Source organism: Heloderma suspectum, chromosome 2, assembly GCF_057233095.1.
Source record: "Heloderma suspectum isolate Gila_16-S chromosome 2, 16-S_ref, whole genome shotgun sequence".
NCBI lineage: Eukaryota > Metazoa > Chordata > Lepidosauria > Squamata > Helodermatidae > Heloderma > Heloderma suspectum.
The window spans coordinates 369,186,689-369,202,585 of NC_139459.1; the positions used below are offsets into that span (position 1 = coordinate 369,186,689).

General features: G+C 44.8%; 1 protein-coding gene across 1 annotated transcript; it reads left to right on the forward strand.

Moving 5' to 3' along the window:
- The first annotated feature begins 78 nt into the window (after positions 1–78).
- Positions 79–11,757, forward strand: LOC146355992 (uncharacterized). Its single transcript, XM_084831597.1, has 4 exons — positions 79–333; positions 2,798–3,560; positions 8,009–8,135; positions 10,481–11,757. Exons 2-4 carry the CDS (start codon positions 2,829–2,831, stop codon positions 11,512–11,514), a joined length of 1,893 nt encoding a protein of 630 aa, XP_084687723.1. The 5' UTR covers positions 79–333; positions 2,798–2,828; the 3' UTR covers positions 11,515–11,757.
- Positions 11,758–15,897: the final 4,140 nt, after the last annotated feature.

Below are 15,897 nucleotides of genomic sequence, written 5' to 3' on the forward strand. Positions count from 1 at the left end.
ATCCGGGGAGCTGTAGCTCTTGAGTCGTCCAGTAGAGGGCGGTCACGCGGAGCCTCGTCTGCCCCGTCGTTAAACCACAGACGAAGAAAAGGAGGCGGAGGAGGAGCCCGGGAGAAGCGGTGCGGGGTTGTCACAGCGCCAGAGAGCGGCTGCAGTTTCCCGCTGCCCCCCTTCCAGCCAACCAGCAGAGCGAGGAGGGCGTCCCGAGGACACCCTGGGACCTCTGCTGGATCTCCCCCCTCGGGCTGACCACGTCCAGCCGCCAAAACCGAGCTGAGCAGCTGAGAAAGAGAAAAGAAGCCGAAAGTCACACCGCACTCCTCGTCGCTTCCGGTATGATTGGGGAGCTCCTTTGGGCTCTGTTGTTGCTGGGGCAGGAGCATTGCGTGGCTGCACGCCAGGGGCTGGAGCAGATATTTCTTTAAGGCTGCAATCCTGCACACACACTTACTTGGGAGTAAGGTATTGACATAAAAGCCAGGCTGGGAGCCTTTCTAGCTTCAGAGTGGGGTATAAATGCTGTACATAAATAAGACTTCTGAATAGACATACATAGGGTTGCACTGTAAGTAACTGTGCCTCCGTCCCCACCTGCAGTATGGGGGTAATAATACTGGATTAGGGTTAGGGGTTGTCCCAGACAGCCTCAGCTTCTTCCCTGCATCCTGCCCTTTTCAATATGGGGCTATTAATAGTGGCCTGTATTGCAAGCTTGCTATATGCCCCCCACCCCTCAGTATCGGATCTCATCCTCTATTCGATCTGTGATATAGGATAATAAGCCTTGTGGGGCTTCTTATGTTACAGGGTCGTTGTGAGCTTCTCTCTGTCGTCGTCCCCCCCCCCCCCGCCATCTTCCAGATGGCGCTAACAATACTGGATAGTCTTATTTCTCTCCCCCCAACTCCCAGTGCAGGCAGTACTTTCAGACTTTTTTTTTTATGTTTACATCACTCAAGAAAATGTGAGTCTAAAAAACATAAGAACGTAAGAAGAGCCCTGCTGGATCAGAGTCCAGCATGCTGTTCACACAGTGGCCAACCAGCTGCCCACAAGAAGGACACAAGCAGGACAGGAGTGCAACAGCACCCTCCCACCCATGTTCCCCAGCAACTGGTGTACACAGGCATACTGCCTCTGATACTGGCAGTAGCATATAGCCATAGGACTAGTAGCCATTGGCAATCTTCTCCAGGAATTTGTCCAATCTCCTTTTAAAGCCGTCCAAACTGGGGACCATCACTACATCTTGTGGTAGTGAATTCCGTAGTTTAACTCTGCACTGTGTGAAGAAGCCCTTCCTTTTATCTGTCCTGAATCCCCCACCAATCAGCTTCATGGGGTGACCCTACTGGGTTTTAGTAGTATGAGAGAGGGAGAAAAATGTCTCCCTATCCAGGAGTGTTTGTCTTTGCTTTCCCTATTTTTGTGGGGTATACGAATCCCAGAGAGGTAGTTGTACAAGTTTATAGCGGCAAAAGCAAGAGAGCGTCTTGTGTCGCTTGAAAGACAGAGCAACAGTCCTGTGTTTGAAAGTAAGTCTCCCTGTATTCAATAGGGGCTTACTCCGAGGTATGTGTGCCTGGGATTGCAGCCTTTCTGAACTGGCACACCCGGCTCCTATGCCCTTAACAATTGCATGGCAGGCAAAAATTCCAACAGGTAGGGTGTCTCCCAACAAGGAAAGATATTGATGGGGAAAACATGCCCTGTTAATGTTTTAGCTGGTGTGTAGATGTGGAAGCACAGAGCCACTCAGCCACTTTTTAAATGGACAAGCTAGTGATTAAAAGGTATGAAGAAGATGCTAGCACACATTCAGTGATTTTAACCTAGTGGCTAAGAGACCAAGAGGACATCCAGGAACCCCCTTGTTCAAACCTCATCTCAGACATAGACTGCTTAAGGCCACCTAGTAAATCTCTCAGCTTTGGTCCACCATTATCCCATCTTGGAGGGTCCTTGAAAGATTATTCAGATAGCATATTTGAAGCACTCTGAAGACTATACAGATATGAGGATGCTCTTAAACACTTAACCTCTTAGAATCCCATCTCCCCATTCCAGCCCTCTTTTTCTTCTCCTTTTCCTTCCTTCCCCCTCCATCCCTATTTGTGCCACACCACAGCCATTTAAATATAATCATCCTTTCCTGTCTTCTTCACCTGTCAAGCCTACTCTAAATCAACCACCAGAAACAAAAGGAGAATGTTTTTGCAAATGCCTTACACGAGGGCTTGTTGTTATGAGGCAGGACCTGAGTAAAATGGTTTTGCATAACTTAGCCTGCTACTGGAAAAGGAAGTGCAGCGATGTAATGGAACATGCCCTACTTACAAATATGTGGTCCTGTTTTCTCCTGATCCTGTTGGAAGGGAAGAATGCCTTTGCCTAAAGCCTCCTGTGGAATTGTTGCTTCAGGGGAGATTTGAATCAGGGACTTCCGGGTTCATGGCCAGGTCTCTTAGCCAGCCTCCCTCCCCTGGAAGCCACATAGTGATATACACAGACTCTTCATGTGGACAGTTATGCGGATATATTTTTGAGGTCTGTGTAACTGCATGTGACTTCAGTTCCAAAGATTCTTCCCAATAAACATAGGATCATTTTTCCTCTTTTTCACCTATTTGATCATGAAATCTTTCACTTGTCCTGTTTTTTTCTTACAATTTAAAAATAGTCTATAAAGGTTGTATAGTAAATTTCTGCTATTTTTCAAGCTCTGTTTGGTCTTTTAAATGTTGGTTATTTGTAAGATACTCTGCTAAAACTGATTTGATTTCAAAATTAACTCTAGATTTGAGAGGGTGGAGTCAGGACAAAAAGAGATGAAGGAGGGAAAACCTGGAGGCCCAGAACTAGAAGAAGGACCAGTCAGAGCAGGAAAAGCCACCAGTGTGGTTCAGCCAGACAATATGATAAAGCGACCTGGATGGGGAGCGTCGCAAGAAGGCAAAGGGGAACCATCCAGGGGGATGCTAGAGCGCTGGGAAGCCCAATGGCAGGAGTTCCTGAAGACACTGCAGCCCATTCACACAGCAGGGGGTAACACAGGGATGTCAGAGACTGCCCCATGGGAAGATGCCAAGGCCTTTCTGGCCTCCTTTGAGCAAGTGGCCAAAGCCTGCCGGTGGCCTAGAGGAGAGTGGGCAGCCCAGCTCCTGCCAGCACTGAGCGGGGAAGCAGAGCAGGCCTTTCGAAGCCTGGAACCCAGAGATCAGGAGGACTATGGGAAAGTGAAGGCCGCCATCTTGCGAGCAGAAGCCCTGAGAATGGAGGCGCAGCGCCAGCACTTCAGGCACTTCTGCTGCCAGGAGGCTGAAGACCCCCGAAGGATTCACAGCCAGCTCCAGGAGCTTTGCCGCCAGTGGCTGAAGCCAGAGAGACACAGCAAGGAGCAGATCCTGGAGCTGCTGATCCTGGAGCAGTTCCTGGCCAGCCTGCCGCTAGAACTCCAGAGCTGGATCCGGGCAGGAGGGCCAGACACCTGTTCCCAGGCTGTGGCCCTAGCGGAGGACTTCTTGATGAGCCAGCGAGAGGCCAAGGGAGGGATGTGGCAGGTGAGGTTTTAAATATTAATTCCCAGAGTCTTTAATAAGAGGCAGAATATGCTAAGGCTGTTGGAATGATTTTCAGTTGTTCAGTTAAAAATTGATAGGATTGATAACACTTAGCAAAGGTTGAAACCATCTGAACCAGCTTAACTTCATCTGCTGAATCCCATTCCATACTTGTAGTATTGACATACGTACTTATATTTACAGCATTATTATTATTATTATTATTATTATTATTATTTCATTTAATGAAGTCACATCCTGCCTTAGTGCAAAATGTTTCAGGGTGGTAAATAGGATATTTAAACCATTAAACTCAAATAATTTTTGTTGTCAAATTCTATTATACAAGTTTACCAATTTATGACCATTTCCACATATGCCACTACTACAATTCCTTTCCAAAATTAATCACGATGATTAACAGTTACTGACAAATTATTGTTGTTCATGAGCATTTCTTAACCATTAAAAAAACTATCTGTGTGATTCCTCTTGCAGTCTTCAGTGTATCAATTCCTTTGCAGTAGTTATATCCCTTAGGGCGCAATCCTGTGGCCGCTAGTAAGTGGCTAGATGGCCATAGGATAGGTTGGTTCCCGGGAACCTACCTCAGAGCCTGCGTTCCAAGGTCAGTTCCCTGAGAACCGACCTCCACCCCTCCCATGCTGCCTCGTAGGCAGCGTGGAACGGCCTACGCTCTGTGCTTGGAAGAGGAGCACGGAGTGTGGAGTGCCGAAAGTGGGGCATTCCTGGGGGCGAGGCGGGGAGGGCAGAAGTGCTGTTCCAACACTTCCAATGCATCTGCGCCCCCTACTCTGCCTTCCCGCGGCTAGACAGCCAAAATCGGCTGTCCAGCTGTGAATGCAGGGCGGCTGAAGCGCAGAGGGGACAATCCCCTCTGCGCTTCTCCTGCTCTGCATTGGATAGGTGGTCGCCTCCGAGTTCGGAGGCGGCTGCTTATCCCAATAAGATGCACCCTCCATCTCACAATAACCCTGCAAGGTAGCTTAAGGTTGCCCCATTCTATCTCAGGCACAGCCATTGTGCCTTTAAAGACAGGTTGGGAACATCTGTCTTCTCGGGAGGGCGGGGCATATTCCAATTTGGAAAAGGCCTCCGCACCCACATTATTGTTGTTAATGAGCATTTCTTAACCATTTTTTAATTCTCTATGTGATTCCTCTCGCAGTCTTCAATGTATCAATTCCTTTGCAGTATTTATATCCCTTAATCTCACAATAACCCTGCAAGGTATCTTAAAGTTGCCCCATTGTATCTTGGGCACAGCCCTTGTGCCTTTAAAGACAGGATGGAATTTTTTTCTGCTTGGAGAGGGGGATATTCCAATTTGGGAAAGCCTCAGCACCCACATTTCAGCAGGGGTAGGGCCAAGGGCAAAGTTGTTGTTCAGTCGTTAAGTTGTGTCCGACTTTTCGTGACCCCATGGACCATAGCATGCCAGGCCTTCCTGTCCTCCGCTCTCTCCCGGAGCGTGCTCAAGTCCATATTCACTGCATCGGTGATGCTATCTAACCATCTCATCCTCTGCCGTCCCCTTCTCCTTTTGCCTTCAGTCTTTCCCAGCATCAGGGTCTTTTCCAGGGAGTTTTCTCTTTGCATTAGGCGGCCAAAATATTTGAGCTTCAGCTTCAGTATCTGTCCTTCCAATGAGCAGTCAGGGTTGATTTCCTTTAGGATGGACTGATTTGACCTCCTTGCAGTCCAGGGGACTCGCAAGAGTCTTCTCCAGTACCACAGTTCGAAAGCATCAATTCTTCGGTGCTCAGCCTTCCTTATAGTCCAGCTCTCACAGCCATATGTTTCTATTGGGAAAACCATAGCTTTGATTATATGGACCTTTGTCGGCAAGGTGATATCTCTGCTTCTTACTATGCTATCTAGGTTTGCCATAGCTTTCCTCCCAAGGAGCAAGCGTCTTTTAATTTCATGGCTACAGTCACCGTCTGCGGTGATCTTGGAGCCCAAGAAAATAAAATCTGTCACTGCTTCCATTTCTTCCCCTTCTATATGCCAGGAAGTGATGGGGCCAGATGCCATGATATTCGTTTTTTTAATGTTGAATTTCAAACCAGCTTTTGCACTCTCCGCTTCCACCCTCAACAAGAGGCTCTTTAGATCTTCTTCGCTTTCTGCCATTAGGGTGGTATCGTCTGCATATCTGAGGTTGTTGATAATTCTCCCGGCAATCGTAATTCCAAGCTGTGATTCATCCAACCCAGCGTTTCTCATGATGTACTCTGCATATAAGTTAAATAAGCAGGGCGACAATATGCAGCCTTGTTGTACTCCTTTCCCAGTTTTGAACCAATCGCTTGTTCCATGTCTGGTTCTTAGTGTTGCTTCTTGGCCCTCATACAGGTTTCTCAGGAGACAGGTAAGGTGGTCTGGTACTCCCATCTCTTTCAGAATTTGCCACAGTTTGTTGTGATCCACACAATCAAAGGCTTTAGCGTAGTCAATGAAGCAGAAATAGACGTTTTTCTGGAATTCTCTTGCTTTCTCCATGATGCAGCGAATGTTCGCGATTTGATCTCTAGTTCCTCTGCCTCTTCGAAACCCAGCTTGTACTTCCGGTAGTTCTCGGTTCACATACTGCTGAAGCCTAGCTTGTAGGATTTTGAGCATAACCTTGCTGGCATGTGAAATGAGTGCAATTGTACGGTAGTTCAAACACTCTTTGGCGTTGCCCTTCTTTGGAATTGGAATGTAAACTGACCTTTTCCAGTCTTGTGGCCACTGTTGAGTGTTCCAAATGTGTTGGCATATTGAGCGCATCACTTTAACAGCATTATCTTTTAGGATTTTATATAGCTCAGCTGGAATACTGTCATCTCCGCTAGCTTTGTTGTTACTAATGCTTCCTAAGGGCCACTTGACTTCACTCTCTAGGATGTCCGGCTCAAGTTCAGTGACCGCGCTGTCATGGCTATCAGGGACATTCAGATCTTTCCTGTATAGTTCTTCTGTGTATTCTTTCCACCTCTTCTTAATCTCATCTGCTTCGATTAGGTCCCTGCCATCTTTGTCCTTTATCATGCCTGTCCTTGCACAAAATGTTCCCTTGATATGTCCGATTTACTTGAACAGATCTCTAGTCTTTCCCATTCTGTTGTTTTCTTCGATTTCTTTGCACTGTTCTTTAAGGGCAAAGTGGGCTGGACTAAAAAACACCTAGTGTAGTGGTTGTGGTCTTGCCTTTTGTGAGCTTTTGAAATATTAAGAAGCATAAAGGAGGAAATGTCTTAATTTCATGACATATTACTTAAACGTCTGCTAATGGATCTATTGGGGCCTAATAGATATCGTAGCCACTGTCCTGGTTTGCACATCATGTTAAGCCATGGTGAGTTGTTGTTGTGGATGGCTGCTGGATGGCTTAGCGTGACGTCCAATCCCGCAGCGGTTTTCCCGTCATGGGTTGTTCTTTACAAACAAGCCACTCTGAGAATTCATGGGCAGGTTCGCATGATCGTGGAGGGAAAATAAGCCATGGTGGCTTATTTTCCCTGCCTGCATGTGCCAGTTGCAAGCCACTTAATTACCATAATTACCCTCAACAGGTGCGGGTTGTGACATCTGAACCCGGTGAGGGTGGGTGGGTGGGTGGGGTGGTTTACAAACCACCTTGAAACCTGTGGCTTCTTCTAGGGTTTCAGGGTGGTATGCCCATGAACAGGTGGTCTTTTGCTGTTGTGCAAGAGCCTGAAATTATTATTTTTTTTAAAAGCTTGTAAACATGTAATTCATAAGGGCTCAGAGAATTATTTCCTTTTCGCAGTCTTATGTGGGAGTTGAGGGAAGTTTTCCTTGTCAGCTGGCAACCAGTTCCAACATAGGGAACCAGGAAATGAGGATTTCTGCTGCAAAGCCCCCTGGGATATGAGCCAGCAATGGCTGGAGGACTGACAGGGACTGAGCGAGAAACAAGCCGCGGGAAGCCGCCAAGTGGGCGATCGTCGGTCAGAGGTAGCAGACAAGCCACCCGCTGTGGCTCCTTCTCCGGGTGGCTTAGCGTGATGTGCAAACACACCCATAAACTGTATTGCCTGCCCACACGGTTGGTTCCGTTAGATGCAGGCCCAGCTCTATGGAATCCATTCATCTTAAAGTAGCTGAGAGAAAGTTTAAGGCGCACCTACGTCTCAAGTATACATAGGATGACAACCAGAGGCAGAAACAGAATGTTGCAAATGGGGACCTTTATTCTCCGATCTGGAGCGCTGCAAAACAGTTTTTGTAAATGTTGGGGGTGGTGGGGCAATGTTCTCCTTTTGTTTGTTTCACCGAATATTTTATTATTGGACTAAGGATTGTAAAATTAATTGTTCTGGGTTTCAGGCTAAATATGTGATGTTTTCCTGTAATATTTTTTCTTCTGCAACAAAATCTGATGCAGAGAAGATAGCTGTCTTTTTCCTTGTTTGCAGGAACCAACGGGTCCCAAGGAAACTAGCCTGTCCTTGCAGATAGTCAAGCAGAGTCCGACCCAGCCAGGCCAACAGACCATAGTCTGGCAAGTCCTGCAGGAGAATGGTGGGAATGTCAATTCTTTGGGTAAGGAGCTTTTTGCTCAATTCCAGAAAATCTACTAAAGATTAGCCAATCCAATTGCCATTTGTAGAACTGAAAAGAATTGATAGATAGGAGCAGCCTTCTTTCAAATTGTGAATACATGTATATGAAAAGAAACATGAGATGAATGGGTGTTATTCTGTTCCCAGTTACTTTGACTGAAATATAGACCAGACATATGGGAAGACATATGAAAAAATGCCAATATGGGCTGTAGCTGTGTGGGATAGTGAACACCAGCCCTCACCTCCTGTCCCAGGTAGTTTTGCCTCAGCTTTCTTTCCTTTGGCTCCTGCCTCCTCCCTCTCTCCATTCCGTCAGCCCCTCACCCTTGTCCACTGCTGGGATTGTTAAGCGTGGCAATCCAAGCAAATAGGTCCGAGATGAAGGTGGGACTAGATATAATGGCTGCTGATGTCCCAGAGTTCCTGATGACTCATAGAATAGTAGGGTTGGAAGGGGCCTACAAGACCATCGAGTCCAGCCCCCAAAAGGAATGACATTCCCCTACAGAATTCATAAGAATATAGAAAAATACCCACAGGATCAGAGCAAAGGTGCAGCATCCAGCCTCTTGCAGTAGCCAACCAAACGTCCACAAGCAGAGCTTAGAATGAAGAGTCTTCTTTTATTGTGTCTCCCAAGCAAATGGTATTCGGTGTCATCTTGCCTCTAAACATGGCATTTCCATCAAGCCTTTGTGACTCAAAGCCATTGACAGAGGTATCCTCCATGAATTGATCTAATTGTTCAGTTGCGATTTGTTGCTTTTTATGTTGTGATTTGTATTGTACACCGCCTAAAGTGGCTGGGTAGCTGGCCAGATGGGCAGCTAATAAATCTAATAATAATAATAATAATAATCCCCCTGTAAATCCATCTAAGCTACTAGTCCTCACCAAATCCCATGTTGGTGAGTCCCATCAATCTAATGAGCATTGTGTGAAGTACTTCCTTTGATCTGTTTAGATTCTACAGTGAATCAGTTTTATTGGATGACCACAATGTCTAGTATCATATGAGAAGGAGAAAGTGTTGACAATACTGGGCTAGATGGACAAAGGGTCTGACTTCGGATGAGGCGGCTTCCAATGCTTCCTATCCATTTTCTTCACAATATGAGGGGCTTCATAAATCTCGATCATGTGTTGTCCCCCCCACATATTGTTTTCTCTCCTTCATTGAAAGGGTGGCTTATATAAAATATTTAAAATATTAAAAGGTTAAAAGATAATTCCAAAGTAAAATACGATAAAATATTTTTTAAAATCGCTGTTAAAACATTCCAAAAGGCAGCACCATTATATTAATTTAAACAGCCAACAAGAACAATTTAAAACAGATTTTTGTGAGGTCACGTTTAATATATTTAAGTGTTTTGTTTTGATATGAGGACAGCTGTATGAAGGGACTAACCATGAAAGGAGAAAAATACCTGTCTTTGCTCTGGACTTCAGCTGGTATAAATGAGTTTTAAAAGTGAATGCTCCAGAGGTCATATGTATGTCCTTGGGGGGGGGGGGTGAAAGTGAGGGGGGACATATGAGGGTCTTATGAAATTGCCCGTCTTTATCTTTGGACCCTTTCTTAATATTCCTGATAATAGAATTTGCCTCTGTGAGCCATCCACCAAAACTCCAACATCTCTTTTCTACCATATCAGTCCCATCACACTATATGCGAAATTATTATTTAAAAAAAATTGTTATATGAAATGTTGATATACAATATACAGTTTTATGAAAACACGTCAAGATTACTAAAACACGTCAAGTAATATTAAGATTTATTACATTACTGGGACTTCTGCTCATGTAATGGGAGACCCTTTTCCCCTCCTCACCCCAGCACTCTTTCACACCAGCAAATTTGCTTCAGAGGGTCCTGGGGTATACGGAGGGGGAGAGGGGAATTCAGTCTCCCAGCATTCAGTCTGTTCGACTGATGGAAGGGATACCATTGGATACAATCCACTTTATCCTGGATTTCTCATATGACTCACAATTCTGTGGAGGAGTTTTCTAGTTTGTAGAAGGAGGCACTGGGTTCTTTCATTTAAAAATTAAGGTTTCTAGCTCTTATTAGAAGTTAATATTTTCATTTAATTTAGCTAAAAAGTGCCTAATGATGTGGTTGGTGTTCTATAATTTAAAAAACACAGCCCCAAATACAAGAAGAGGGTTGACATGATCACAGAGACACAAAGAAACAAGGCTGTAGAAGAGAGACAAATACCCTAGAAGGAAAAACCAGGCAAACAGAGGCTACAGGCATCTTGAAAAGAGGTCACCAGAGCACAGGCAACATTCCTCTTTCTGTCTCTGCAGGTGATGAGAAGGGAAGTCAGGTCAAGATGGAGAATTATCCGTGTGGAGGAAATGAGCCAGAAGACACACCCAGGACAGCCCCACGTATAAGCCAAGTGAATGTGCTGGAGACAGCTGAGATGCAGGAGGAAGGATGCAAGTCCAAAGAGGGACAAGGGAACCACCCAGTGGAGAGGGAGAATGAATGTAATGGACTCACAGAAGGTCTTCCAGCTGCAGTTGGCCAGCCTTCTGAAGTACACACAAGAGATAACATGCCCATGTTCTCCAAGTATGGTCGAAGATATTGCTACAGATTAGAAGCTGATATGAGAGATTCCAGGGAGGACTACAGTGAATGTCCCATGTCAGAGGAAAACCTCAATCAAAACTCATACTCTGATAAATACCAGAGAATGAAAATGGGAGCGAGCAAATCTGAATTCTTTGAGAATGGCAAAGGGGGTAGTTTGAACAGAGATCAGAGTAACCACACAGAAGAGAAACCTCATAGCTCTTCTGAGTGTGGGAAGAGCTTTAGTTATACAAATTCGTTAAAGAGAAATCAAAGAATTCACAGTGAAGAGAGGCCCTATGAATGTTCCCATTGTAGCAAATGCTTCAGTAATAGAAAACATTTGATGAATCATCAAGAACTTCATACTGGAGAGAAAAGGCAAGAATGTCCCGAGTGTGGGAAACTCTTCACGTTTAGAAAAGGATTAATGAGACACTTGGGAATTCATACTGCAGTGAAGCCAGAAAAATGTTTTCAGTGTGGGAAATGCTTCAGTCGGAGTGAAAAGTTGAAGATTCATCAGAGAAATCATCATGGAGAGAAACCATACAAATGTTCTCAGTGTGGAAAATCCTTCAGTCGGAGTGACAATTTGAAGAGCCATCAGAGAATTCATACTGGCGAGAAACCATACAAATGCCCCATGTGTGGGAGAAGTTTCAGTAGGAGAGAAAATCTGAAGAGGCATCAGAGAATTCATACAGACCGCATAAAAGTCCTCAGTGTGAGAAAAGCTCCAGTCGGAGAGTGCACATGAATGATCATGAGAGAACCCATGCAGGAAAGGAAATGGCGAGAAATTTCTCTTGGACAGATTTTTCATCAGATGTGAGAAAAAGCCTGAGAACAGAGACTTTATGAATGCCGCTAGTGCGTGAAGAATTTTGTTTGGAAAGGTGCAATGATTAAGCTTTGGAAAGGATCCGATGGGAGCATGGGGGCAGTTTTCACCAAAATCCATAACAGAATGCTGGTAAGAAAATGCCAGATAAGAAAGAAATCAGATAGGAGAAAATACGAACAGAGAGATTTTGATTGGGCATCAGAGAAGCCAAGGAGGAGAGGACACTTACTAATGAACTGACTAAGTGAGAGTGTCACCATAAGGAACTCTTTCAGCTCTCCCCAGCTATGATGTAGGTGTAATAATTCTCAGCCTCAGAGCCCTCCCCATCTTCATTATGGGATCATTGTATATGGGGCAATTTATTTCTTCCCTCCTTTTGCAGGAAGCATTTATATAGATATATTTTAATGGAATTGTTCCAGAATAAAAAGACCCAGATCTGAAAGGACAGAAATGTCTTTGCTTCTACTTTGTGGGTGGGGTGATATCCCCTAGTGGATGGCTCTGTAGGTCCACTGGTTCCAACACTGTATATAAAAGTAAAGAAATAAGCTGATTCTATTCAAGTCTGATGAGGCCTCCACCATAGCCCGTTAAGATGGCATGGGTTGCCGCTCTTTTTTTACCAGGGTTTCAAGCCTTTGGCGTGTGCACTTAAGCAGAAGAACATTTCTATACTATTTTATATGAAGAGAGATCCATTCTTTGTAAGGTTAATATAAGTTACATAAGACTTCAGCCCTGGCTCTTGGACACCAGCTTAGCTGGCCTCTACACATTATTTCTGCCTGCACCTTAGCAGCAGATGTGGTTGGATTAAATGCATGAAATACATGTATTTACTTGAAATCTAAGATTAATTCTGCTTTTACTCTTTTTTGGGGGTGAGGGCAGGTAAACCTTTTGAACAGGTAAGCCTTTTGAATATGTTTCAACAGAATCAAGGGATAAGTAGAAGTTTCTTTCTCTGTACTCACCTGTCTATACACCTCTCTATAAGAGGAAGAGACCCCTGCCAAGCCTTCTGTTGGTTCCTTATGTCCCTTTAAAGTGCAGTTTAAGCATAGGAATTACAGGAATTTCACAGCGACAAGGATTCAGACTTTTCACCAAGCTGGAGAAGTTTCTTCCATAGACAGCTGGGTGATTTCAGAGTATTCAAAGAGGTTATTGCCTAAAGTTTAGACTCCAGCCAGCAATGCTTGCTGGGGAATGCTGGGAGTTGTAGGGTCTTTCTGTGTAAACCTGCATAGGATTGTGCCCTAAACCCATTAGATCATGAAGATCTTCAGAAGATGCCCTGTTGGTTGTACCAGAACCCGTAGCTTGTTATTTAACGGCATTGTGAAAATGGCCTTCTCCATGGCGGAGCCTCCCATTTGGAATGCTCTCTCAGGCATTTTGCATCCCCTAACCAATGGATGTTACTGCCTTGGATTTTTTGGTGTTTCATTTGCATTTATTGTGATGTTTATTTTGTTTGGATTGTTTGTAAACTGCTTTGAGATCTTGGATCCTCAAGGGTCTAGAAATAAATAAAAATAAAACTCACTGTTTGATGTCTGTGTTATTTCTCCACAGTGCTGGTTCAAAGCAAAACATCTTTGAGTTCTCTGAGAAATCCAATATCTCCTAACTGAACATTTCCCACCCAGCATTCAGGGTATTGATCAGGGACTTCTCAAAAAAGAATGCTCCAGTGTTCAATCCAGTTTCTTCATTTTAAAAGTAATGAACATTCTCAAGACAGTAGTAGAGACTCCCCAGCCAGGGAACTCTCTAGCCTCTGTAGATCTCAGTGAAGCATATAGTCATGTTTCCATTCTCTTCAAGTTCCACAGATTTCTCAGATGTGCTTAGGGAACAAAATATTAAGCAATTGATACTGAAGGCATTTCTATTCCAGATCTCTTCTGCTTGGAGAGTTTGGTTTTTGGTTTGTTTCAAAGTTGGCAATCTCTCTACTACCTCACCTGCATCTGTAGGGGATTCACATAAACTATATTTACCTAACCATTTGACCTGGTTTTAATTTTAAGACTAACAGGACATTTGTACATTAGGATGGGGAGGATCAAAATGTTGTCATTGTTGCTACTATTATTAACGATATATAGGCGTGCAGTGGTGCCGCTATTATTTATTTATGTGTGATATTTATATACCACAAAATATAATAAAATCCCTAAGCAGTTCACATATAAATATTAAATCACATTTAAAATACAATCTTAAAAACACAATGTTAAAAACAGTTCCAGTTACAATAAAAGCAGTACAAGGAGCAATAAGATGGAGCAGCATGATTAATTTAATTACAGCCCAGGGAAAGCCTGGGTGAACAAGTGTGTTTTTAGCTGGCGCTTGAAAGATACCACATTTTCTGCTTCCCAAACTGCATGAGGGAGGGTTTTCTAAAGGGTGGGTGCTGGTACCAAGAAGGGCTGGATCTGGATCTGAGGCCTGAAGTCCAGCCCCCCTCCCTCCCTCCAAGGACCACTCAGAGAGTGGTGACGGTGGCAGGACAGCAGTGGCTAACAGGTCTTGCATGAAGGGAGGGGGTTGCCCTTGCTCCCAGTGGTGTAGGCAGGGACAAACCGTTATCAAAGTAGGCTGCCCCCACCCTTTACATCCACCTCAACCTGAGCCAGGAGCCTCTCAGACCTTACAGGACTCTCCTTGGACTTAAGAAACAAGGGTCCAAACCGGTATGCTCTATTTCACGCCCTAGGCCCGAAACTATAAACAGTAGCAATAGCCCAAGCAGAAGGCTCTGAATGTAGTACTGAGGTTTACTTGGAAGGAAGCAAACACAACCCTTGGGGTAGGTGTTAAGCTTATTTACATAGGGAAAGCTAGTTTGGTGGCCTCAGGAAAGATGGCGTGACATACATTTCTCTCCTCCAAGGGGAACAGCTGAGAAGCTGTCATCACAGCCCCGCCTTCCCCCCAGCGAATCTGCCACCTGGGGCGATCACCTCACGCTGCCCAACGGTAGGGCCGTCCCTGACATAGAACTTTACGGAATAAAAACAGCAAAAGGGGGAAAGTGAGGGCTCTTTGGCTCAAGGAGCTGACAAACTATATATCTAGTCGAAAGGTGAGTGGGACGGGGGTGGTTTATCTTGCCTGGTTTTGTGGGTCATGTCAAAAGGTTACATTCTGGCTTATGGACTATTGGAAAAATCTGAGAAGTGGGCTGAAATGTCAGTAGGGAAGCCGCCTCTCCCTTTGGAGGGAATTTTGGTTTTAGAAAGGTGAGAGGGGCGGGAAGGAAGAGGGCTGTCCACACAATGGAGATACTGAAGGATGAGGCTGGGAAGTAGAGGTGCATTCATAAACCCCCAAATAAGGGGAATGTGGGGTTGTCAGTGTAGTGGATCACAGGGTTCCTTGTTGCCTTTTCAAAGAAACCCTTTAGTCTAGGGGTGTGGAACTTGTTCAGTCCAAGGGCCAAATTACCGTCTGGGAAAGGTCTTGGGGGCTGCATCCATCTGTGGGCGGGGCCCAAAGGCAAAGTAGGTGTGGCCAAAGACAGTTTAAATGTTCTTCATTTAATGTGTAGATTTGACTGATGCGTACAGTCATGTTCTAATTCAGAAGCTCCACGGATATTTATTTTTTGCAGTATTTTATACAGCCCTTCTGTCAGAGCCACCAAGGCATTATACAACAAACTAATAAAATAAAATAAAAATATAATAGAAGTATTGGAACTTGTATTTATAATTTTGATATTGGATGATATTGGAAGTAGCATCAGACTTTCAGTGAGGCAAGACCAGTGGAGGCTGGTGGCTCCAATTTTGGTGGTGCTGAAATCCATTCTGGGTTTCAGTCAGAACCTGCCAGACTGCTAAAGGAGCTATCGAAGGTCCTGAACTTATTTACAGTTCTGACTGAAACCCAGAGCGGATTCACTGCCCCACTGACATAGGAGTTGCCAGCCTCCACTGGGCCAGACTGTGTTCTGAAGGTCTCCCAAGACCCAATGGAGCCATCCTGCTATATCTGGCCCCAAAAGAGAGCAGAGGAATGAGGAAGTGGTAATCACAGGCACACATAATACCCCTGACAAGCACAGACCCACTTCGACCAACACCCTCAGAGGGCAAAAGGATTTAGAGAAAAAGCAAAAGGAAAAAAGCAGGAAGGCCTGAGGCCTAACTGCTCAGGAGGTGGCTTTGGCTTGGGGCAGTGGTGTAACTAGGTAATTTGAGACCCTGTACTTAATGGTCTTTTGGGGTTCCCCTTTAGATAGCTATGTGTATTATTGTGAAGCACGCAACTCAC

What these genes read in the sequence shown, in the direction of transcription:
- LOC146355992 (XM_084831597.1), top strand. Translation starts at nt 2,829, where the DNA reads ATGAAGGAGGGAAAACCTGGAGGCCCAGAACTAGAAGAAGGACCAGTC. An exon ending in CCAAGGGAGGGATGTGGCAG is followed by an intron (nt 3,561 to 8,008) that starts GTGAGGTTTTAA and finishes CCTTGTTTGCAG; the next exon opens with GAACCAACGGGTCCCAAGGA. An exon ending in TGGGAATGTCAATTCTTTGG is followed by an intron (nt 8,136 to 10,480) that starts GTAAGGAGCTTT and finishes CTGTCTCTGCAG; the next exon opens with GTGATGAGAAGGGAAGTCAG.